This window comes from Macadamia integrifolia, chromosome 8 (assembly GCF_013358625.1).
Source record: "Macadamia integrifolia cultivar HAES 741 chromosome 8, SCU_Mint_v3, whole genome shotgun sequence".
In the NCBI taxonomy this organism is placed as follows: Eukaryota; Viridiplantae; Streptophyta; class Magnoliopsida; order Proteales; family Proteaceae; genus Macadamia; species Macadamia integrifolia.
The window spans coordinates 30,212,994-30,238,405 of NC_056564.1; the positions used below are offsets into that span (position 1 = coordinate 30,212,994).

Here is a 25,412-nt window from a genome sequence, read left to right on the forward strand (position 1 = left end):
CTTATTTAAGCTCAAACCGGATTAAAGCGGACAATCAAGGCCAAACTTAATTACTTAACATGCTTATTTGATCTGGACTTGAACCTGGCCCGTTTATTAAAAAGGCCGGGCCAATTTCGAGTTTTGTCGGTGGGGCCTACAAGTGCTGGGCGTAGAATTGACGTATCATTTTGATGGGGAGCATGGTCGCTGGTGCGTATTTTAGAAATACCTTATATATTTTTTAAATTTCGAAAGAAAAAAAAGGTAAAAGGGTGAAGTTCAATTTATTGCACGCTCTCTCTCTCTCTCTCTCTCTCTCTCTCTTCTTCTATGTTTTCCCCATTCCTTCTCATTCCGTACTCTGACAACGACCACTAATAGATGCAGGCCACATGCCTCTGGTTATATCAGTCAGAGCATCAGCTACAATCAACGGTTTAGATCCTCCAAGTACGGAAACTACGTACGGTCAAGATTAAGCTTTACCTGAACTATTTACGTCAAGTCCCTTTCTTTTTTTTTTCCCTTACTTCTCTCACCTCTGCATTTGTACAAAACCCAACTCTCTCACTACTCTGTGAGTTTCTTCTGTTCGAGATGATAGCGATTGGCTTTATACTTTAAAGGGAAATAAAGCTCGAAGCTTTTTCTCTTTCTCTCTCTAAATCTCTTGCAGAGGTGGAAAAGCTCTTTCATGGCTAATCGGGGAACGAGCTTTGCTCAGAGCTCGGTTCATGTTTGTCTATCTTATTCCTTCCGTTGCTTATTGCGGTTTCGGAGTTGGTGAAGGAACGCGCGATCTTCTGAGTTTGTGAAAGAGATTGATTTCTTTCGATTTTGGTTGTAGAGGATGCGATTCTAGGTTGACGAGAATGGAATCAGTTTGAAAAGCTCCTCTGATTTTGTAATTCAGTTTTAAGGCCTGCGCTTGTCTGTGTTTGGGATTTGAAGCTGTGGTGATTCAGGAGCCGAAGAGAGAGAAAGAGAGATTTGGAAATTTGAATTATGGTTTTGTGTATTTAATGAAGTCATGAATATTATCTAGCCTCTACTGGAAATTTCTGGTTTAGCTTGCTCTAGGTGATGATAGATTTCTGTCTGGATTGTGAAATGCGAATGTTTTGTAGAAGAAAATGGTGAATTTTGGCTGGGATTGAGGGTTCTGAGAGTGAAATAGTTGCAGAAGAATTATCTAATTTCGGGATTGGACAGGAATGGCACTGTGGAGCAGTCTCGGAAGGACACTATCGATATCTTCAAGTCAGGTCTGTTGAATCTAGATTTCTTGAAAATGAAGCTTTCGACTACGGGGATGGGTCAGCCGGGTCAAGAAGGCGGTATGCTTCTTCTTCATTTGCAAAAAATTTCTTCTTGTCTTTAATCTGAAGTCTGTATAGTTATTAGATAACCTCATTTTTCTGATTGAAACATATAATATCTTTCAATTTTTGCTTTGTTTTGGATAGGGGAGAAGCGATGTTTGAACTCAGAACTTTGGCATGCTTGTGCTGGCCCTCTTGTGTCCCTACCAGCGGTCGGCAGCCGTGTTGTCTACTTTCCTCAGGGTCACAGCGAACAGGTACGCGCAAAAATCGGTGTTTCTTTCCTGTCTGTGTGTTCAATTGAGGAGTTCTCTGTTTACTCCTTTTTGTACTCAGGTTGCAGTTTCAACTAACAAAGAAGTTGATGGGCATATACCGAATTATCCGAGCTTGCCGCCACAATTGATCTGTCAACTCCACGATGTTACCATGCATGTAAGTTCTTGGGTTTGGTTCTACCGTCAGTTCGTTACTGGTTAAGGTTGGATAAAGCTTTGATCAAACCTTGTTGGGGTGGAATTTCAGGCAGACGTGGAAACAGATGAAGTTTACGCTCAAATGACATTGCAGCCCTTGACTCCGGTAGTCACAAGTTTGGCTTTTCAATTATTGGGTTTCATCTTGCCATTGATATGGTGTTTTCATCAAAGTTGAAATTCTTTAAATTTTTGCTAACCCAGCAAGAGCGGAAGGATGCTTATCTTCCTGCGGACCTGGGAATCCCGAGCAAGCAGCCAACAAATTATTTCTGCAAGACTCTAACTGCAAGTGATACCAGTACTCATGGAGGATTCTCCGTTCCTCGTCGTGCTGCTGAGAAAGTGTTTCCTCCACTGGTATGCTTTTAGCATGCCAATTCAATTATGTTGGGTAGTAGGTGGTCCTTAGCAATGTTTTATTTCTCACTGTTAGTTTCAAAAAATCATTTCAGGACTTCTCTCAGCAGCCACCAGCCCAAGAACTTATTGCAAGAGATCTTCATGATATTGAGTGGAAATTTAGACATATTTTTCGAGGTAAGTCTAGAGTATTTATTTGTCCATGACTTCTATCCTATGTGCCCATGAACCTCCTCAACTTTCTTTCAGTTGGTGGGAGTACTTCTCTTTAAATGTCTAACCACCAAATCTCTTTTCCACTTTATTCTTCATTTCTTCTGGCATATTTTACGAATTTAAGGAAGAAAATATTCGTCCATTTTGTCAATTAAGAGTGGACCACAAAGGGTAATCCATGGAGATTAGTGCTTCCTACACTCTATGGGATGAACACATAGCTTTAATATCCCTACTCCATTTTCTTCTCTGTTACTTACTGCTGTGTTATCTTCTGTAATTCAGTTTCCTATAAGATTAAAAAGGAAAAAGAAAAAGAGAGAAGAAGAAACTGTTTCCTACACCATAACAGTTGCAATGAACATGTTATGGCATGTTGGAGTCTGTTTAAGTGAATTTGACATGATCATCCCAGCCTGCCCCACATATTCTGCAGCTTTGTATGACAGTTATATCCTTGTATAACATGCATGTGCTCAAATCAGTAATAGCTAATGTAATGATTGTCCTTTGATCCTCCACTCTATAATTATTTTTCTGCCATGGTGCTAAATTCCCAAGGTATTCACATTTAAATAGCCGCAGATGGACAGCTATAGAAATGTGTGCCTTTACTGTCTACTTTGGTTTAGGGTAATTGCAGCTCAAGTTAATGGAAACCATTAACTAGTCAGTTCTATTTAGCATAGCTAATTAGAATGGTAATGTTTTTTGGATATCCCATTTCCTGATGCTTTTCCCACTATGTATGCTGTGGCTGTTGGTAATGGAGCAAAAGTGTGAATGGATGCAACGGAATGGTGGGACCAGATTTTGATTTCCCTATCTCGACTGAATCTAAATGTCTGAGTGGGAGTTTGGCAGCTAGCTCAGTTTCTCTGACTTGTAGAGAATAAGCATTTGTATGTTGTTCTAGAAGCTGCAGTATAACGGAATACTCATCTTTAAGACTTATGTGATTAAATGGACTTTATTATTGTTGCCTACATAATCTCTTTGTTCTGATGGGCTTTTAGAGTATGATTTTCTATAACAGATCCCTAGAGAATTTGACTGATTGGCGACAGAAGAAGAAAGATATCTTAGCATTCTTTGATCTCATAATATTAAGGAGTTTCTTTTTATTTGTCTCAAGTTATCTCTAAATTTCTAGTTTTGACTTCTAAGAATCTTACAAGGGTCAAGTGCAATCTCTTTGGACTTCTGAGCCTGCTAGATTAGTTTTAGATTAATTTTTCAATTTACTTAGATGTCTTTCTTCATGCAGCAATATCTGTGATTCTGTGTATTGTCATTCATGTGGTCCTGTCCATAGAGTTGAGTTCATTGCTATAGTATTGTAGAAAGGATTATGTATGCATTTTGGAACTGCTGAGAATTTCATGTGTGTAGCGGTCTGTTGGTGAGTTTACGTACCAAGAGGATTTTACTATTCCAGAATATATTTTGTAAAATCTATAGTTTCTGCTTCTTATTGCATATATACATCTCCAACTTGCCTGCTCATCATGCAGGACAGCCCAAAAGACATCTTCTTACCACAGGGTGGAGTGTGTTTGTCAGTGCCAAGAGACTTGTTGCTGGAGATTCTGTTCTTTTTATTTGGTAACCATTGTCCAATACTTACTATAGTTTTGATGTGAATTTTCAATCCTTCAGACAATGCTGATGGATATTCCATTGGTGCTCATCTTCTTTTTCTGACATTAAATTTAGGAATGAAAAGAATCAGCTGTTATTGGGGATTCGCCGTGCCAATCGGTCACAAACCATGATGCCTTCATCTGTTTTATCAAGCGATAGCATGCATATAGGTCTCCTTGCTGCTGCGGCACATGCTGCTGCCACTAATAGCCGTTTCACGATTTTTTATAATCCAAGGTAGCTAATAATTTCCAAATTTCTTTTGCACTACTTTGTTGCTCTTAATGATTTAATTAATTAATTAATTAATTTTATTTTTTTTATTATTATTGTTTCATTGTTATTTTCAGGGCAAGTCCATCAGAGTTTGTTATACCTCTCTCCAAGTATGCTAAAGCAGTGTTTCATACTCGTGTATCTGTTGGGATGCGTTTCCGGATGCTGTTTGAGACTGAAGAATCTAGTGTCCGCCGGTATTAGCTTTATTAGATCTTTGGACATCATGGCAGTCTCCTTTATTGCTTTTAAATTCCTTGCATACGTAGATATTTGGTAGTCAACCTAAAAAGCATGAATTTTTTGAGTAGTGAGGATAGTAGCTCTGAAGCATAATAATAATGAGTTATAATAAGCTCAGATTGCCATGTGGCAGATTGGATGGGGACTCAAATTCTGTGGACAAACTGACTCCAAGTCCCCTGCTCAGAATAGAGATTTAAAGATCCAGACTATGGGAGAGTGCACAGTAGTGGTTGGATTTGGAGTACTGTAGGCATGCATGGGGATGCATGCCAATACACTGGAGGCTTTTTGATTGAATTAGGCTATGAAATTTGATGTGTGACTAACCCAGACCTTTTACATCTTCACTCCACGTGGCGCAATGAGGATGAAAGAAACCACTCAAATGAGTTTTTCCTACAGTCGAATCAGTCAGGACTTGCTGTTTGAATGAAATTGAGCTTCAATATAAGAAATAAGAGTGTACAGTCTTTGATAACCAGATTATTGTGTAAGAGTGTACTCAACCATGCAACAACAGCTGTGCTGTGGTGGTTAAGCCATTTGGTGCTTGATATTGTGTCCTGGTTTAACTTGTGCTTTCACGTCCTCATATAAGTACTCTATTCTTTTTTAGGCGAGGTGATAACTTTCAAAATTCTCTTATCTTGATTGGATTAGTTTTAAGTGGGCTGTGCATTTGCTAGTGAACTCTCAGATCTCTGCTTTAAGTTTGAAAATATTGGTTAATAAAGTAATATTATTTTTATTCATAAAAAAAAAAAAAGGTACTTATTTTGTCTGATAAAGCCTGTGTGATTTAGGTACATGGGCACGATAACTGGGATTAGTGATCTTGATCCTGTTCGTTGGCCAAACTCTCATTGGCGGTCTGTCAAGGTAAATATGTGCAAGTGTGTTATTTTGTTTTTAAAATAGCATAAAGCCTAGTATTGTTATGCTACTGTTGTCATTAATAATTTTGATATTGTCTATATGTTGGGCGGTGTGATAGTCTATGATGGCAAAATGAAGTTCCAATAGGGAGGAAAGAATAGATGTATATATGTATGAGTGTTCTATGCTGAAGGGAATTTAATTGTTTTGCTAACCTCACAGAATCAACTTCATAGCTGCCTCACCAGCCTATGTGAAGTTCACATAGAACATCAGAAACCCAGTATAAGGTGGGCAATAAATAAATAAGATTTTACTGACAACTGACTGGACTTTGATCTCACTGTTGCAAGTAATGTTGCTGGAAATTTGAAATTATATTTGATGAAATATCACTTGGATTATCTTGCGGATTTCCCAAAGCAGCTAATATACAGACTACAGAATAAATATTCCAGTAATATAAACTCTTGGTTGTTCCCATGTTGATGGGCTAGCTCCAAAAAACATGCATGCAACTGATTTCCTAGCATATAAGCCTAAATTTTATTAACAAACGATTGGTTTTTTTTTTTGATAGGTAGCTACTCTATAGAAGGGGGGTGGGGGAGGTAACGATTGATATTGAGTCCTGGGTAATTGATTTTTTTTTTTTCTCATAAATGAAAAGAACTTGACTAATAAATGACAATAGCACAAGTCTAGAACTCCACTTGGAAGATGAAATATAGAAATCAAGAGTACCAAATGTTGCAAAGTGGGGGATGTCGTAGATCAGACTATTGGATGAAATGACATAGTATGGTGTTTAAGAAGAACCAGATGGTGTTATGGGGATGTAGTTGAATGATCCCAATATTTGGGAAGGAGGGCTCTGTACTATTGATGTAAGTAGGAAGTCAGGTTTGTTTTAATTGGAAGAGATGAGTTTGTTTAAATTATTGTTGGGAATTGTGGGAGACAGGGTGTGGGGCCTAGGACAAAGGTTTGGCTTGCTTCGCTTGCTCTTCCTTGACTCACTTGTCAGCAAGGAGAATCCCACAATGGGGCAAAGAGAAAGAACAATGCTACAATACCAAGGGGGAAAAACCCCCTCAGGGGATGGGGGAGAGCAAGGAAGAGGTAAGGTCTTAGTAGAGAACAATATGCCTATTCCTTGGGAAGTTTGCACAGCCAAAGGAGATCCTGGAAACTTTTCTTTCGACTTAAAAGGAGATGGAGTCTCAAATCCAACGAAAAGATATAAAGTTGGAGGTCCATCTCCTAAGGCTGCTCTCCATCCAAATATTATTGACAGCCGCTCCATAGGCAAGCTTCCAAACTGTATCACAAATATTTTCTCGCAAAAGTTATGTCCGCCCAAATCCACTCTCTACGAAAGAGAAGGATTCTACTTCTTGGCCAACATTTAACTAGAACACCAGGCCAAATTGAGGATGAGAAAGGACATTCAAGAAGAGGTGATCAACATCTGCATTGGTGTTCCAGCAAAGACAACAACCAGGGACGACTGAGATCTGGCGATGAAGAAGGCATGACTGCGTTGGAAGGCAGTTAGAAAGGGCTCTCCAGACACAAGCTGTAGCGAGGATTATATGACCCTTGAACCAGACTAGCTCTCCAGACACAGTTAATGTTGTGTTTGATTACTTGGCAGTGGGAAATTTACTAAGGGCTTGTGTTTAGGGGGAAGGGCAGGGGCAAAAGATGTTTTGGAAAGTCTGAAAGGTTTCTGTTTGTCCTAATTTCTTTGTTGGCTGGGGGTCACTCTTGGTATTTTGGGGACTGGAAATAAGTGATGGGGTTAGGGGTTTTGTGGTGTCATGAGCGTGAGTGTTCTATTTTAATATATATTTTTTTGCTGGGTAACTATTTTTAGTTGTGGTGTTGTTTTTCTTTTCTTTTGCTTCTTATTCTTCTATTTTTCCTGCTTGATTGGAATTGCTTCCCTTTATTTTCTATACTAAAAAAAAATTGAAGGGAGTTTGTGCATCTGAATTAATGGGAGAACTCTCTGTGTATATCTTAGTTAAAATATTGGTGATAACTCCAGTGTGGCTATGAACTGATTGCAGATGGGCCTCTATGTCTTTCTAATGTGGATGTATGTTAATGAGCCAGTATTCTTTCTCTTGCCATTTTCCTTTAGCACATTAGGTAAGACATGTTTGGGAAACTCTTCTTTTCTCTTCTTTTTTTCGGTTGGAGGGTGGGTGTGAGGAGTAACTGGAGGTGCCTCTTGCCAGCTTTGAGTTTCTAAGGTTCTATTCCCTTGTACTAAGCAAGAGTTTGTTTCTCATGTGCCATTAGATGTCAAGGGATTCAATCATGATTCAGGATTCTACAGTTTAGGAAGAGAATGTGAAGTCCTTTTATTGATAGAATCCCTAGAAAATGGATTGCATCATAGGATAGTTTTGCAAATGAGGCATCAATTAGTCACTTTATTGAATCATCCAAAACAAAATCTTAAGCTATTAGGTGGAGGCCCAACTGGTATTTGAAGTCATCCAAGATCGTAGAGTTAGCAGATGTGGCTTTGGAGCGGCATCTAAGGGCCAAAGGGTACATGTGCCCCCTTCTTTTGAGTGGTTGTACAAAAATGTATCATTGAAGAGGTGGGCCTGGTGGTTCTGCTATCATATTGGTTATTCAACCCAAATGCCTAAGCTATTTGGAGGAGAGGTGATGTAATACTGAAATTGAGGAAGCTCAAAACAGTACCAGGGTAGGATCTTTTCTCAGAGAATAGGGAATTCTAGATATGGAGAATAGGATATTGCTAAAACTTGTTGAAAGATGAAAAAAAGATGGAACAATAAACAATAATATAACACCCGGGCTTCACACCGCAAGGTGGATCGACTGGATCAAACACCAACCTACCTTGATCAAACACAAGGGATTTCTTGATCAAACACAAGAGATTCTTGATCAAACACAAGAAGAGAGTTGCATAAGCAAACTTTGATTTCAAATTCTGAGTTGTCTTTGAATGTTTACAATTGATCCCCCCATTTAGAAAAGTAAAAAGTAAAAGTAAAAGTAACTTCTAACCACTTAAATTGAACCGATATTGGACCAACATGGACCATGGTTCAATTGGAACTAAACTAAGACATAAAACATGAAAAAACTAAGTATGAAATTAATAAGCATCAACAAGGTAAGGCCACATGCTAGTTACTCTTGTTGGCCTTCTTCCTACGGATGTAGGTCTTCAGATCTGCATCAGCTCCTCCCGACTTGAAAACATTCGTCTCCGACGAATGGGTGAAAGACATGTAACGCTCATATAAGTCAGGATCGAGTCGCTTGAAGTCATCAGCATGAATCCAAGTGCAATCAGTCCGTGGTCGTCCCTTCCATTTGACAAGAAAAGTGTGATAACCGGTGCCACGACGAGTGGTTTTGTAAGTATCATCCAAAACCTCTTCAATAACATCTTCAAGAGGTGGTGTAAGTTGGGGCAGCCTTAGCATTTGTTCCAGGTCACCATCATCTGAATGATGTCCCACATAAAGATGTAGGTCAGCTACATTGAAGACATCGCTTATGGTCATTTCCTCAAGTAATTCGAGCACATAAGCATTTGGTCCTATACGTTTCAGCACCTTATAAGGACCCATCTTCTTTGGATGGAGCTTTGTGTTAACACCAGGTTGGAACCTCTCAGGATTTATGCGAACCATAACCATGTCTCCTGGTTTAAACTCCACATAACGACGATGACGATCAGCTGTAGTCTTGTAGACATCATTACTTAAGGCAATACGTCGTCGCACGTTTGCATGCACCTCTGTGATGTGGCGCAAGAATTCATCAGCTTCAAGGCTGATTCGAGCCTGGGGTGGGAGTGGAACAAGATCAATTGGGCGTTGCGGCTGAATTCCAAGTAATATCTCAAATGGCGTGCGCCCCGTTGTCCTGTTCACAGAGCTATTGTAGGCAAACTCAGCTATGTCAAGGATTGCTGGCCATGTCTTCTCATAATCTCGGACTAAGCACCTCAACAAGTTCCCCAAACTTCTATTAACAACCTCTGTCTGACCGTCAGTTTGTGGATGGAATGCAGTTGAAAATTGTAGCTTTGTGTTAGTTTTTAGCCACAATGTCTTCCAGAAATAGCTCATAAACTTGACGTCACGATCAGAGACAATAGTACTTGGCAGCCATGCAGTCGAACAACCTCTTTAAAGAAGAGCTTTGCAATATGATAGGCATCAAAGGTCTTTCGACATGGCAAAAAGTGAGCCATCTTAGAGAAGCGATCCACTACAACCATGATGGAATCGTACCGTTCTTTTGTAGGTGGCAGCCCAAGTACAAAATCCATACTAATGTCGAGCTAAGGTGCATGAGGAACCGGTAGTGGGGAGTAGAGGCCTGTATTATGCTTGGTCCCCTTAGCAAGTTGACAGACTCGGCACCTTTTGATGACATGATCTACGTCTTTTGCAATGTGTGGCCAGTAGTACCGATCAGTCACCTGTATGATGGTCTTGTCCTTGCCGAAGTGGCCTCCCAAACCTCCTCCGTGTAACTCCCTTATGATGTGATGTCGTAGGGAGGAGTCTGGAATGCATAATCGCGTTCCGAAGAACAAATAACCATTGTGGACAGAATATTTAGGGTGTTGCTCACCTTGCTGTAACTCTGCATATAGAACTCTGAAATCCTTATCAGACGCGTACTCATCTCGTATCTGTTCAATACTAACGGCATGTGCTGAAAAAGTATTGATAGTGAGAACTTTTCGGCTTAAAGCATCAGCCACCGTGTTCTCTTTACCAGCCTTGTATTTCATCGCAAAGACGAACTCTTGTAGGTAAGCAACCCACTTTGCATGCTTCTGACTGATTGACTTCTGAGAATGGAGATGTTTGAGTGCTTCATGATCGGTGTAAAGAATAAATTCCTTACCAATAAGATAGTGTCTCCAATGGCGTAACACTTGGATGACAGCATAGAGCTCCAAATCGTAAGTCGAGTAGCGTCGCTTGGCATCGTTGAGTTTCTCGCTATAGAAAGCGATAGGGTGCCCTTCTTGTATCAGCACACCTCCCAACCCAATATGCGAAGCATCAGTTGCCACCTCAAATACACGATTAAAATCTGGCAGGCGTAATACCGGGGCCTCCGTCATCTTCTTCTTGATAAGATGGAGGGCTTTTGTTGCCGCTGTTGTCCACTCAAACTTGCCTTTACTCTGCTTTATACATTCGGTAATAGGTGCCATGACTGCACTAAAATTTCGAATGAATCTCCTGTAAAATGAGGCTAGACCGTGGAAGCTACGGACTTCAGTGATTGTCTTCGGGGTAGGCCAGTTGGTGATGCTCTTGATCTTCTCAGGATCAGCTTCAACCCCCTTGGAGGAGACAATAAAACCAAGGAATACAACCTTGGGCAGCATAAAGGAACACTTCTTGAGATTAATGTATAGCTTCTCCATACGGAGCACCCTCAAGACTTGCTTCAAATGGTCGATGTGATCATCTGGATGCTTGCTGTAAACTAAGATATCATCAAAGTATACAACCAAAAATCGACCAATAAATGGACGAAGTACCTGTCATAACTCGCATGAATGTACTAGGTGCATTCGTCAGACCAAAGGGCATGACCTTCCACTCGAACAGTCCATCCTTGGTTTTGAAGGCGGTCTTCCATTCGTCTCCTGGCCGAATACGAATTTGATGGTAGCCGCTTCGAAGGTCCAATTTTGAAAAGACCTTTGCACCGGACAACATGTCTAGCATATCATCAAGTCGTGGTATGGGAAATCTATACTTAACCGTTATTTTTTTGATTGCTCTGCTGTCGACACACATACGCCATGAGCCATCCTTTTTTGCAGTAAGTAATGCTGGTACAGCACAAGGACTAAGGCTCTCAATGATAAACCCCTTCTTTAGTAGTTCATCAACTTGCCTTTTGAGCTCAGTGTGTTCTGTAGGACTGAGACGGTAAGCTGGAAGGTTGGGAAGCACAGAACTAGGTACCAAGTCAATAGCATGCTGAATATCGCGCATGGGAGGGAGCTTATTAGGTAGCTCGTCAGGTACTAAATCAGAAAAGTCTGTTAGAAGCTCTCTAATAGGCCGTGTGAGCTGAACTGTTGGTGGTGGAGTGACCTCTCTAGTAACCAGGGCTAATATCATGCCTGTATCATGGCTGGTTCGCTCAAACTGCTTTTGTGGAACAGCTAAGATCTTCTTCTGTGGAAGGACTAGCATCTTGTTGGTATCGGTGGTGGCTTTCTGGTTAGTCCTCAATGTCTGTCTCTTACGCATCTCCTCTGATACATTGATAGGCTCAAGTATAGTGCGCTGCCCTTTAAAGGTAAATATGCACTGATTCTTCTTTCCACCAGTGAGAACATCATTATCATACATCCATGGTCTCCCTAAAAGAACATCAGTTAGCTTCATAGGAATAACATCACACCATACCTTTTCTTCATATCGAGAAAGTTGTAATGGAACAAAACATCGCTGATTGACCTCCAAAGTGTTGCCATTCAGTAGGGATACTTTGTAAGGCTGCGGGTGTTTCTCTACCTTCAAATGTGCTTTCTTCACAAACAACTTAGAGACAACATTAACGCAGCTGCCACTGTCAACTATCACCTGTACAGTGCGATCAGCTGAACGCATGCGGCTGTAAAATATGCATGTACGTCGCCAATCCTCGCCTTTGGTTTCAGCCACCAATATGCGAGAAACCACATGAATTCCATAGGAGTCATCTTCATTTGCTTCAGCCCCATCATAATAATCAACATTTTTGTCTTCTTCTTCCAATGGGATTGGAAAGATATGGGAATTATCTTCATCAGGAGTATCGTCAGCGTCAACCATCACTGCTACTTTGTGACGTGTAGGACAATTTTTGGCATAATGTCCCCTCTCCTGACAATGAAAGCATTGCACTGTGGCAGTGCTAGGCATAGGTGCTTTCCCCTTGTGATCAGCACGTGGAGAAGGTGTGGTACGTGGAGGATAAGAAGTAGGATTTTTTGCTGAAAAATTTTTTGTGATCTCTCTAGCTTGATATCCAAACCTTCTACCCGTAGGAGCTAGTAACTCCTCTGCATGTACTGCCTTCTCGAAGTATTCCCTGACATTGGATACATCTACTACGCCAATAGCACGATTTATATCAGATCTCAAACCCAAACGAAAGCGGGAAAGTACCTGTAATTCATTCTCCCTGATGCCAGTGCGTGAATAGAGTGAATCAAACTGCTCCATATACTCTGCAACGGACATACTCCCTTGACGAAGAGTATTCAGCTTGTCCTGCAGTTGTGATCTAAAGTGTCGTGGTAAGTATTTGGCACTAAGATCTTCTTTCATCTCTTCCCAAGTAATGGGAGCTCTACCACGATCTTCTAGATCCCTTTCTTCAGTTCTCCACCATTCGCGGGCTGAGCCAACTAGCTTAGTACGTGCTAGTCTCATCTTACGTGACTCAGACAACTCATACCAATCAAAATAGTCATCTAAAGCAGCCAACCAATCATAAAATACCTGTGGATCATGTTTTCCGTTGAACTCCTTTAATTCAAGCTTGACTTTTTGTGAATCATCAGTACGTCGACGGGGTGCTTCAAGATCACCATTGAAATAAGATCTTACATGCTCCTCAAAGGTAGGTGGTGCTGTAGGGGTTCTTTGTTGTGCCCTTTCAACACTTCTCCTATGTTGACGATGCACAGCAGATTGTAGTTGATACCTGTCCTCCCTCTCGAATGGTACATTGCTGCCTTGTATTGGAGTAACACTTTGGTTCTCAAGTCGCAGTAACCTCTCACTAATAGTTTTTTGATCAGCAGAGAGTTGTTGAAACATTTCAATGACTTTTGCCATTGGATCAGGTGGAGGCGGCGGCCACTGTGACTCATTCTCTGCCATGCTCTGATACCAATTGATGTAATACTGAAATTGAGGAAGCTCAAAACAGTACCAGGGTAGGATCTTTTCTCAGAGAATAGGGAATTCTAGATATGGAGAATAGGATATTGTTAAAACTTGTTGAAAGATGAAAAAGATGGAACAATAAACAATAATATAACACCCGGGCTTCACACCGCAAGGTGGATCGACTGGATCAAACACCAACCTACCTTGATCAAACACAAGGGATTTCTTGAGCAAACACAAGAGATTCTTGATCAAACACAAGAAGAGAGTTGCATAAGCAAACTTTGTTTTAAATTCTGAGTTGTCCTTGAATGTTTACAATTGATCCCTATTTATAGGACCAACTCAACAAAACATTACATACCCAACTTCCAACTAACAATAGTAGAAAGTCTTCACTTATTAAAGTTGGGGTAGGAAAATATTCACCTTCCAACTACTAAAGTTGAAAGAGCCTTCACCTACCAACTACCAAAAGTGGAAAAATCCTCACCTCTTAAAGTTACAATGGAAAAGTCATCCCCCAACTACCAAAGGTGGAAAAGTCTTCATCCCCCAACTACCAAAGGTGGAAAAATCTTCATCCCCCAACTACCAAAGGTGGTGGAAAAGTCTTCACCCATCATCACTTACAAAAGTGAATTGATCCTCCCATTTAGAAAAGTAAAAAGTAAAAGTAAAAGTAAAAGTAACTTCTAACCACTTAAATTGAACCGATATTGGACCAACATGGACCATGGTTCAATTGGAACTAAACTAAGACATAAAACATGAAATAAAAACTAAATATGAAATTAATAAGCATCAACAAGGTAAGGCCACATGCTAGTTACTCTTGTTGGCCTTCTTCCTCCTACGGATGTAGGTCTTCAGATCTGCATCAACTATCTAAGAGACTTGCGATCAGTTATTCTGGACTGATCACAGGCTGATCTCACATTGGGACTGTTTTTGATCTCTCTTTTCTTCTCATCTCTTTTTCTTCTTCTTCTCTTCTTTTCTTTTTCTCTTTTCTGGTTTCTGGTTTTGGCTACAAGGTTTTAATATTGCAACAGAGAGATTGTGGTAGGAAAAAAAGAGTGTTTTCTTGAATGGAGGGAAGTGCAAAGATCAATCAAATGGAAAAAAATATAGAAATATTGAACTTTTAACAGCATAACTGGCATTCTGCTCTTGCAGACATTCATGTACATATTTGTTCATCCTCCGTTATTTATTTTTTTTATTTTTTAATTTGAAACTTGGAAGTTCGAAAAGTTATTGAGCTTATCCTTCCAGTGTGAGAAGCTAGCGACAAGAATTGATGATGGATTTTTCCTTGCCATGGACTATGTGACCAGAATGGAAAAGAAGCCAGGAGGATCTTGACCCCTAATTTTTTTTGGGGGTGGGGTGGGGGAGGGAAATCCATAGTGGACTTGTAGTTTACAAGTGTTTTGATGAATTCTCTTCATTTGATCTGAATCCTGAAGAAGGGGCATTTGTTTGAGCATCTGACTAGATTTGGGGTGCTTGGGTTGTGCATTTATGCCAAAAGCTTGTGAGGTGCTTGCTTAGTTTGAGAAGATGCAACCAACTTATGGATTAATTTTGGCCTAAGCAAAGTATTAAATATTTGAATGCTTGTTTTACATCTCTCATTTTCATGTCTACTTTTTCTGCTAAATGAACAATGGACCAGCTTCTTTTATGATTTTACTTTCCTTTTTATATTTATGGTTACTTCCTTCATATGCTTTATGCTGGTTCTATTCTGACCTTGTGCATGGACAGGAAGATGGAACTTATGCGCACAACATTGAGAAATTGGTTCATAAAGTATGTATGCTGGCACGTGAGTCTGCAGAGGGATATGGGAAGTGCTGTTTGAGGGCATCAAGCATGCAATGCCTTTCGGCTATGGTAGTTTATGACCTTTTTCTTCACCCTTTGTGATGTTTCTTGTTAGTGCAACATGATCTCTTAAGAGAGATAAGTCACTTTTGCAATTCATATCTGTTTAGTTCCCATTGAGTCAATTGATTTCTTATGTTCCAGGTGTGGTTCATGACAGAGTTTTCACACGTTCTTGATAATTTTGATGAGGTGAGTGTTTTTCTAATACTTAACTGTGTTGACAATTGGATCCAGTGTTTCATGACTTATTTCGTGGCACACAATTTGAGAAAAAAAAAATGAGAGCTATGGAACTGAAGTAGCTGAACATGGAAAGCAGGTCATAGTTAGGAGCAACTATTTGAAAATATTTGATAGAGGAATGATTAAGGGCAGTACTTGACTTTCCTCTATGAGAGAGTAATTACTTCTGAAATATCTGAGGTGGAGCTCATATCTTGTTTTTAGGTTTGCGAATCCAAAATTTCATACTATTGTCAGATGTTTGACATGTTTACTCATATTGATGCAACTGCGTGGTTTGTGTGTGTCCCGATTCAGTTTTATGAGATCAGTGTGTTTGGCATGTATCCATACGATGGTATCTCTGTCTTGACACTAACAAATATGTACGTGTTAGTTACGTGTGATCATCAGTTCGTAAACCTGTAGAAAGTCATGATTAAAGCATGTGCGCCCATGTATGTACACGAGTTGGACAATCTGCCATGTCTCTCTACTTGTGAATATACTTCCAATTTAAGCTACTGTTTTTACATCTTCAAGATGTTGGTCATATAAGTTTATTTGGGTTCCTCGGTCACGGATTTCTTTGTGTGCAGATTGTGCATGTCACACTGGATAACTATGAACCAGATATAAATCTTGTGGATGATGGTCAAAGGGAGGAGCCACATCACAATTGGGTTGATGAAGTTGTTAGATGTGAAGCAAGGGGTGGTGCAGGTGTTCGTAGTGATTTCATCCCGAGCTACATCAGGCTGAGATGCGAAAAGAAAGATTGCACTCTATTGACGAGGTAATTATGAGCAAACCTGCATCTTTAACTCAAAAATCGGATCCTTCAATATCATCATATTTCTTGATTTGTGATGCATTTGTCTGATGAGACTTTTTTCCCTTCCATTCCTCCAAAGAGAAGAAAATAATGTAGTGGACTGTGGTTAATACATTGGTTTACTTGCACTACAGCGAAGAAATTGAAAATCCCAAGGTATGGGCTCAAATTTGTGTCCAGAAGATGGCTGAATTGGGCAAGGAGAGTACAACAATGCGTTGGGTTTTGGATCTAATGTTCAATTACTTTGATAAAGGGGGACACTGGGTTCCTCAGCAGGGGTTAGCTATGGTTGTTCTGTCTGATATGTGCTACTTTGTGGGGACTGCAGGTATTTCGGTACCTTCTCTCTATCAAAGACTTCTTTTTGTTATTTTTGTTGTGTGATATTAATATTTTCCCTGTTGGATAATGTACAATATTAACAAATGTTTATTGAGGATATAATATCAACCTTTGATTTCATGTATTCTCACTGTCGTTCCTTTTAAACTGCTATGGAATTCTTTCCCTTCAAGTCATTAACCATTATGTAGCTACTTTTTTTACCTCGCACTGCCACAACTTTTACCTTGCCACTTTTTCCTGATAACAAAAGGCATTCCTTTTATTTTTGAATTACTGTGTCAGTAGCTTGTGAGACAGATGCGACAACCCTATGAAGACTTCCATACTGTCTCTTTCACTCGATAGTTGTAATTACTTACAAATATTGTGATCCAAGTACATATTTATCTGCCTAGTGTTCATACAGTGGGGTTGAGCAATTGGTTTTCTGGGGCTACTTGGTCGTTTCCCCCTATGATTTTCATATTCGAAGCATTGAATTTTTTGGTTCAACCACAGCTTTATGCCCATTTGTCTCACATATGAACAACAACAACAACAACACAACCACACAACTCAGCTTTATCCCAACTAAATGGGGTCGGATACATGAATCCAAGTTAGGCCAAAGAAAAGGAAAAAGAAGAGTAAAAAAAGGGAAAAACAGTGAAAAAGAGGAAAAAAACGAAAAAAGAAACAAAGCACGGCAACACCTCTAGGACATCCCACTTATAAGCGATCGGCAACCCGGGTCTTTGCCTCCCAAGCAGCTCTGCTAGACGTCATACTAGGGCTTTGTTATTTAGTCCCATCTGGTTGCTGTTTACCCATAATATTCTCAATCTGTCATGATGCATCCCAAGTAGCAATAACCCTAGTGCCTACCTAGCTTGGCAGTTGGCATGGGAGGAATGAAAGTGAAAAAACCTCTAGCTAGGTGCTGACTTTCTTTAGTAGGTTTACTCGTTCCTTTAGTGGTCAGATAGGCACAAGCAGGTCTAGATTTTTCTTCTCATAAATCTCTGGATCTGATCCCCCCCCCCCTTTTCTCAAAACAATCCTTCTGCGACTTATATATTTGTTTATTTTTATGTCTCTTTGGTTGTATTGCCATTGTCTACTTACAGGAAATGAGCAATTGATTCTAGCTGCTGTCATTCGACATCTGGACCACAAAAGTGTTGCACATGATCAGCGAATTAAATCTGATATCATTCAGATTGCTACTGCTTTGGCTCGACAACTCAGAACTCGAGCCATAGTCTCTGAAATTGGGATTTTCAGTGATCTATGCAGGCATTTGAGGAAGTCTCTTCAGGCAACAGTTGAGTTAGTAGGACAGCAAGAGTCAAACTTGAACAGTTCACTCCAAACTTCCATTGAGGACTGCTTATTAGAAATTTCTAAAGGAGTAAGTTCTTTGCATATTCATTGCATGTTTTTGTTTTTGTGGGTACTCCTAATTTTCTTGTCTTTGGGTTTTGTTGTACAATGTAATCAATTTTTTTTTTCCCTGCTAGATTGGTGATGCTCGGCCACTGCTTGATTTGATGGCAATAACACTGGAGAAGCTTCCATCTGCGGGTGTTGTTGCAAGGGCAACCGTTGGGTCATTGTTGATTCTGGCTCATGTAATTTCTTTAGCATCCGTGGCCTTGCCTCCAAAGCTGGTAATTCGTGTTCGATCCCCTTTTTCTTTTCTTCTTAATTTGGTGTTCTCCATTTCTGCTGCCTCGATATGATTTCTTTCTCTCCGTGAATGATAACATTGCTTTTTTAAAACTGAACTGGGTGTGGGACCATTTTGTCTGATGGTTTGCAATCCAGGTCCAATGGTCCAGACAGTTTTTTTTTTTTTGATACCCAGGGTGTCCGGATCTTTGACCCAACTAGTCCCTGGGGACACTGTGATACCGTTTACACAGGACCGGGTCAGTCTGAAACGGAAACTCTCGAGCGGTGGCCCCAAGAAATTAGATGCAGTGGTGAAGGTTTGATCATGGGACCTCGCTTCTTGAGGCGGAGTGCCGTGTCCCTTCCAAGCCAACTGTGCTAATCCCTTGGGATTAATGGTCTAGACAGTCAAATATTAGGAAAATATGGAATTTTTTCCTCTTACACTTATACTGTACAACTCATCTGTTTGGGGAAGTTCTTCTGGAACTATATGCTATATGAGAAAATTTCTGCGTAGAAGGTTCCATTAGAAAACATTTACAGCATTCAACATGGTGATTTCAATGCTGGCTTGCGAACTAGGTGGTTTTGAGTTCGAGTTTTCCAGCAGAAAGTACAATAAATATTTTAATTGTAATGATTAGGAGAGTAAAAGTCTTGTGAAAGATCCTTTTGACTGTTTCTAGCAGTTTTGGGTGATATAAATTATCAGGCTTCACAGTCATTTGATAGTCAACTGTTTTGCAAGGATTTCTGGCCCTTGGACTAGTACAGACTGTTTTAGTCTGGCGGTCAACAGTCCAACAGTCCATCCCTTGTCTGTTGATTCATTGCATGGTAGGGTAATTTATTTTGAGGTTACAGTATTTTTCTAGTTCTCTTCTAACTGCTGTCTTCTTTTTGTTTTTAAAGGTCTTCCCAGAATCACTTCTCCTCCAACTTTTGAAAACAATGATGCATCCAGATGTTGAAGCTCGTATTGGAGCTCACCAGATATTTTCTGTTATTCTTGTTCCATCATCTAATAATCCCAAACATGACTTGGCATCTTTACGATCTGGTAGTCTATATGAACTAAGGAAGTGGCAGTCCAAAACTGCATCGCCATTTGCCTCCGCTGCTGCCTTACTTGAGAGGCTTCGCAAGGAGAAGGGCAGTGCAATGGTAGAAAAGAATGGGTATGATACTCAAAATGACTGCAAGGATACAGAGTCTGATGAAGAAGAATGGAAACAGAACTGGGCCTGCAAAAACTCACCTAACTTTTACAAAATAAGTTCTATTATTGACAAGTCAACTGGGCCAGCTTGCTTAGCAGAGGCAGTAAGTGCATTAATTGCTAGGGAGTCATGCATTTGCTAATTATAGTTGTCATGAAAGCATTACGTTGTAAGAATTAACCATCTCTCCCCTCCACTTATCCAACATGCAGGAGCCAAAAATTATTAAACTAAGTGAGGACCAAACAGCCCAGTTGCTCTCTGGTTTCTGGATACAGGCCAATCTTGCAGATAATTTGCCTTCAAATTTTGAAGCTATAGCTCATTCTTTCAGCTCAACTCTTATTGCTTCACTCTTTAAGGTGAGAGCTCATTGGAATGTAGAAGTTGATATTTGTGCCGAAATTTGTCATGAAGTGTTCAATATGCTTGAATTCATTTTTTCAGCAGTCATTACTGCATATAATGAAAACCACTGCACTACATTCTAACGTTTTCTAAGTATATACAACTAAACTCTCTCCTCCCTGCCAGGTTTTCTTACTTATTGTTCACTATCTTATTGCAGAACACCAATCACAACATTGTTGTCCGCCTCTTTCAGCTTCCAATTTCTCTCAGAAATATATCTTTGGATCCTTCTAATGGTATTTTTTAATTCAAAATTCCGTAAAATATGAAAGGAAAATCTCTTGAACTTGAAAGAGTTGAATTTATTTGGTTCTTTCCATGATCTAATTGGCAGGAATGTTGCTACCATCATGCCGGAGGTCACTTTTTACGCTAGCTACAGGAATGTTGATGTGTGCAGCAAAGATGTATAATGTTCCTGATCTTAATGATTTGCTCAAGTCTGTGGTTTCTAGTCATGTAAGTTTTCTTGAACTGGATTGCTTCCTGTAAATATCACTTAGCAGGGTGCATGATGTAACTCAGTTCTTATCCACCTTAATTAATTTTTTTTTTTCTAATTTGGGAGAGAAGGATATTATGAATAAAGGCAAAAATACTAGTTTAGAAAAATGTAAAAGAGATGGTGGGGAGCATGTTGGCCCCAGGACAACCTCATCCTTGTGAGTATAAAACCCACGAAATCAAGGAGTGAGGAACACAATACATGGCTGTCTATGAATAACTTGTTTGGCTAAATCATCCACATGAGATTTTGTCTAGGCCTCCTTGACAACAGGATGTTCCACGAGAAATATATTGAATGGCCATCTCTCAAGTAGCAAGCTTTCATGGACTACTCCTTGATGTGAGCCCTGCCATGAGTATGGTTAGGTCTCCCTTCTAATAGTACCCAAGGCATTCGTTATCCATGTTTATTAGCTGCAGTAAGATGTTCTCAGGGATATGGTAAGGTCTTTAACTAGCTTGAGTTTTGCTTAATATCCTAGGCCCTGCCCTGTGAGCATCTTTATCAGTTACACATCCTCACATGCCCCCACACCTTGAGGAGGTTCTGATCAACTGCATGGCGTGAAAATTTCCATGTCAGATGTCTCCAACTTCTAAGCATGTATTTTGTTATTTAACCTTGGTACAGTTCTCTAAGTGTCAATCCTACCATTTGCTTTCATAATTTCTACTACACTAGTGTGCACATTTAGAGGTACCAAACTTTTGTAGACCTTGGAGTCTTTACAAATGTTTTCATTTTCAATCATCCTGAATTATAATTTTCCCACAAGACCAGGCCGATCCTTTTTTGGGCATTGGTGATGACCTTCAACTGTATGTAAAGCCTCAGGCAGATGTGAGGGATTATGGATCTGCTGCTGACCATCAAGCTGCTAACTCTTTGCTCTCGAAATTAAGGGAGACTGTTCATGAATCTGAGAAGGTTATACTGGACATCTTGGTTGGAAGCCTTTCTCGGGGCACTGAGGTATGCCATTCCTTTTGCTGGACCAGACTCTGCAGAACTTTCTCACCTTTTTCTGAATGTTTGAAGCTGAGGTTACAATTTTTTGTTGTTGGTTCTTGTTAAGCTGGATGCTGAAGATGTGGTGAGGCAATTGTCAGTAGCATTTACACCTGATGATGCCATCATGTTTGGTCCACAATCTGTACTTGACTTGAAATACCTTCAGACAATTTCTCTTTCCAAGGAATCACTTTCATTTGATGGGGTATGATTTATTGTCCAGTATTATCACTTTAATTTGGAACTTTAGCCTGCTTCCTTTTAGTGCTATCTTGCTTCATATTTATAATTTCCCCAAATGCTGGTAATTTTTGTCTACATTATTGAAGTTCATGTTCCCTCATTTTAAGGCATTGAGAAAATGTAGATAAAATCTTTTAGTATGCCTATCTCCCACTCAAAAAATAAGAAATAAAAAATCAATGGAGTAGCTGTTTATATTTCTCCCAAATATGCCTTCATGCACGTGCCCACAATTAGGGTTGGTGATACTAGACTCAACCTGCTAGCCAGACCCATTAATTCCTGGTTACTGTTATGTCCATAGCTGGTATACCACATAAGAGTCCAAGCATGACCTGATTTTTGCAAACATCCCCACAGGCTGATCCAAACATGATCAACTTTGATCCAATACAACTTGATTGGTAGATAGGTTGGGTCCTTAGATGTTATTATTGTCAGCAGTCAACCCAACCCAATTCATTCCCACAAATGTATGCCTACCCCTGCACACAGCACTACCACTAACACAGTGACATATGGCTGATATCACAGTAGTAATAAATCCATACACAAACAATAGCAAAATATCTTATATGTACTATAATATATTATATATATATGGACAGGTACAATGGCATTATGATATTGATGGGTATTGTCCTTACCGTTGCAGGATTTCCAAGCAAACTCTTTGGTTGAGGATGACGTGATCAGTGAATCATCTTTTGCTGATGTCTCCCGTTTCATTCCGAGAGTGCCTACGTCACCGTCCTTGTCCCATGTTATCAGTGTTGGACAGCTGCTAGAATCAGTTATTACCTCTCTATTTCATAGAATTTATGTGTAGATACTTGCGTAAGTTTAATTAGATGATATTCAATGGTTCATGACATTCCTAACTTTCCAGTCTTACTAGAAACCTGGCTCTCAAGTGTACCACTACTTCGTTGATTCCGTTACTGCTGGTGCATTGAACCTAGATGGTACAGTCTTAATGGCAGGTTGAGTCATTACAGGTCAGCCTGGTGTGTTGAAGTTGAACCACTCTGTTGGCTCTTGAAGTCCCATCTTTTCTCAAGTGGACATGACGATGAACCAATGATCTGCTATCCACTCAGGCCTCTGATTGTGCTGTCTCACTAAAGGGATTTTCTGGTCTGGGTTGTGAGGTGTTGAATGATCCATATGACTAACCCATACTTCACTATTTTATGCATTGGCATGCGGAAGTGGCAAGAATGAATAGTGTCATGCTTGATTGCAATTGTTTAGCTATCTATTTCTTTAATCCAAGGACATGGCTTTTGCATGGCAACTATCTGCTACTGTTGGTTTGCATTCTGTTTTTATGCATTTACTGACCTGTGTTTTGTGGGATCAGGCGCTTGAAGTGGCTGGTCAAGTGGCTGGCACATCTGTCTCAACTTCGCCTCTCTCATACAGCATGATGGCTAGTCAATGTGAGGCCCTAGGCACAGGCTCCAGGATGAAGTTGTCCAGTTGGTTGGCCCATGAAATGCATGACTCAAGACCAGTGGACCAGCCGTCTTTGGCCTTTGCTGCAAATGGAAATTCTGCCATACAGAAGGTGGGTTCTACTCGACTTGTCTGTGTCTGTTGGACCATGATTCATGACAAGGTGGTTGTACAGAACAAAAGCCAGCAGTCAATGAACACTTATAATCCACGTAAAATTTGTTCTGATCTTTCCAGTAATTTAAAATATGGATGGTTTCATTTTCTGATTTGATTTAATAATTTCAATTTCACACAGATAAGCAATGATGATAGGCGAATTTTAAGTGGATCGCCAACTGAGCCTTGGTCGGTGCTGAGACTGCCTCCTGCCAGCCCATTTGACAACTTCCTTAAAGCAGCTGGATGTTAAGGAAAGTAGCTACCACCTCCTGTCACCAATCTGTGTGCATGTGTACTTGTAAAGGTGTAGATTTGCTAGTCACTACAGACCTTGTAGAATTTCCATTATCATATTATCACATGTTATTACTAGAGAACACAGCAATTTTAGCAATTTCTCGGATGTGCATTTCATCTCTTTTAGCTGCATCAAGTGTGTGGATAACAGATTTCTGCTTGTGCCTTCCTGAACTCATGGTTTGCTCATAGCTTTGAAATGCAGTGAAGTACGTTTACGAGAGTAGGTTAACCAAAGCAAATCTCGTGTATGAAGTCAAAGAATAGTGGCAGTCCTGGTTTGTGCAGACCATGTAATTGTACTTGTTTTGCATGCAATATGTGCTGCATGGGGATGGGTAGACCTCAAGGTCCTATGTTCGCATATCAATTTTCATATCAAATAAAGTTTGTTTAAGTGGCAATTCCAAGTATTGAAAATTGCCATGTTACCATTCCATGTGTCACAAGACTCACAACTCACTACTGGGCATGTAGAACCATAGTTAGCAAATTCGGATTGGGGAATTATTCGGGCGGAGAATTATTCGGAATAATTCGATTGATTAATTTAAGGATTCGGTCAAAAAAGCTTATTGGTTTTTTTTTTTTTTTTTTTTTTTTTTTTTTTTAAAAGTTGTTTTTTGTTTTTTTAAAATACTGTTTAAGTGGACTGAATAATTCGGTTTAATTCGGATTCGGTCCGAATTATTCACGTTTTATATTCACTTTTGAAAAAATTGCGAATTTTACCGAATTTTATATTTAATTCGGATTCGGTCAGAATTTTTGATAAAATTTGGTTCGGCCTTATTCGGCCGAATTGATAACACTGTGTAGAACAAGTAAAGGTTCTTGAAATTTCTCTTCTTGAAGAACGAAATGAATTAAACCAAAATTGGCTTCCCTTTCCCTATTTTCACTGGCAGAGCCGGAGCTGGAGCCACCTCTAGAACCCAACCAAGCCCTGCCCACAATGGTACAACCAGGAGGCTTGAGCAACCTCAGTTGAAGAACTTGGACTGAAAGCTCCCAATTGGTTTTGTTCTGAAGGGCCAAGTTGGCTGCTCTTACTAAATTTGGACTTTCAACAAATGTTTATGCGTGAAAATCATTAGCAGCCGCTGCACCGGTGTAGTGAGCATCTGGTGGCTGGGACTGAGAGCCTCTTGGGGCGTGTGTCCAGATGCTCTCAATCATTGGATGTTCATTGCATCTCACCGCTCACTATAGATAATTTGAATTTGATATTTTATTTTATTTTTATTTTATGACAAAACATTTATGGATTACCATTCTCTTTAACCTTGGTAAAAAAAAAAAAAAAGAAGCACAATATCAGAGAAACAAAGACATTTCAAAGAAATTGGTACGAGACAACAATTATTCTAAGAATTTTTTTTTGACACGCGGGGTATGTTTGGAAGCCAAGAAAAGAAAAGAAAAGAAATAAAAAAACTAAAAAAATTTTGAATTTAGAGAAAAAGAGAAACATATAAAAAAAATTATTGGGTAATTATTTTGTCTTATTATATCCTTTGTATTTTTTCCTTTTGTTGACTACTAAACATAGCACGAGAGATAGATGAAGATCTCTTCATTCAAGGTGATTGGACTCTTGAAACTAGGGTTTAAAAAATAGGAGTTGAGATTTGGATTGATCTTGGAATTAGCCATAATCGATGGAAATCAGAAAAAAATAATCCATAAACCCTAGTTTTCGGACATGATCGATCCAATCCAGATCAATTAGAATCGGAATCAGCCTTTACCCATTCTGTTCTGGCTTGGTCCGAATCTGTCGATCTGATCCGATACTTCAAACCCTGCTGCTTGG

General features: G+C 39.8%; 3 protein-coding genes across 3 annotated transcripts; 2 read left to right on the top strand and 1 right to left on the bottom strand.

Moving 5' to 3' along the window:
* The first annotated feature begins 522 nt into the window (after positions 1–522).
* Positions 523–5,458, top strand: LOC122087521 (auxin response factor 12-like). The gene is made up of 10 exons (XM_042656677.1): positions 523–1,319; positions 1,449–1,561; positions 1,641–1,739; positions 1,830–1,886; positions 1,985–2,140; positions 2,236–2,320; positions 3,874–3,964; positions 4,076–4,240; positions 4,354–4,476; positions 5,329–5,458. The coding sequence occupies exons 1-10, from the start codon at positions 1,274–1,276 to the stop codon at positions 5,441–5,443; spliced, it is 1,050 nt and encodes a 349-aa protein (XP_042512611.1). The 5' UTR covers positions 523–1,273; the 3' UTR covers positions 5,444–5,458.
* Positions 5,459–6,851: 1,393 nt separating this feature from the next.
* Positions 6,852–13,320, bottom strand: LOC122086876. The gene is made up of 5 exons (XM_042655803.1): positions 10,974–13,320; positions 10,866–10,918; positions 9,832–10,772; positions 8,656–9,592; positions 6,852–6,980 (listed from the first exon to the last, which is right to left on the bottom strand). Exons 1-5 carry the CDS (start codon positions 13,318–13,320, stop codon positions 6,852–6,854), a joined length of 4,407 nt encoding a protein of 1,468 aa, XP_042511737.1.
* A 1,659-nt stretch (positions 13,321–14,979) lies between these two features.
* Positions 14,980–23,728, top strand: LOC122087113 (protein SEMI-ROLLED LEAF 2-like). Its single transcript, XM_042656115.1, has 15 exons — positions 14,980–15,231; positions 15,367–15,414; positions 16,047–16,243; positions 16,417–16,613; positions 17,737–18,020; positions 18,130–18,279; positions 19,199–19,609; positions 19,719–19,868; positions 20,075–20,153; positions 20,252–20,376; positions 21,206–21,397; positions 21,501–21,641; positions 22,335–22,472; positions 23,043–23,249; positions 23,436–23,728. The coding sequence occupies exons 1-15, from the start codon at positions 14,995–14,997 to the stop codon at positions 23,547–23,549; spliced, it is 2,670 nt and encodes an 889-aa protein (XP_042512049.1). The 5' UTR covers positions 14,980–14,994; the 3' UTR covers positions 23,550–23,728.
* The last annotated feature ends 1,684 nt before the right edge of the window (positions 23,729–25,412 follow it).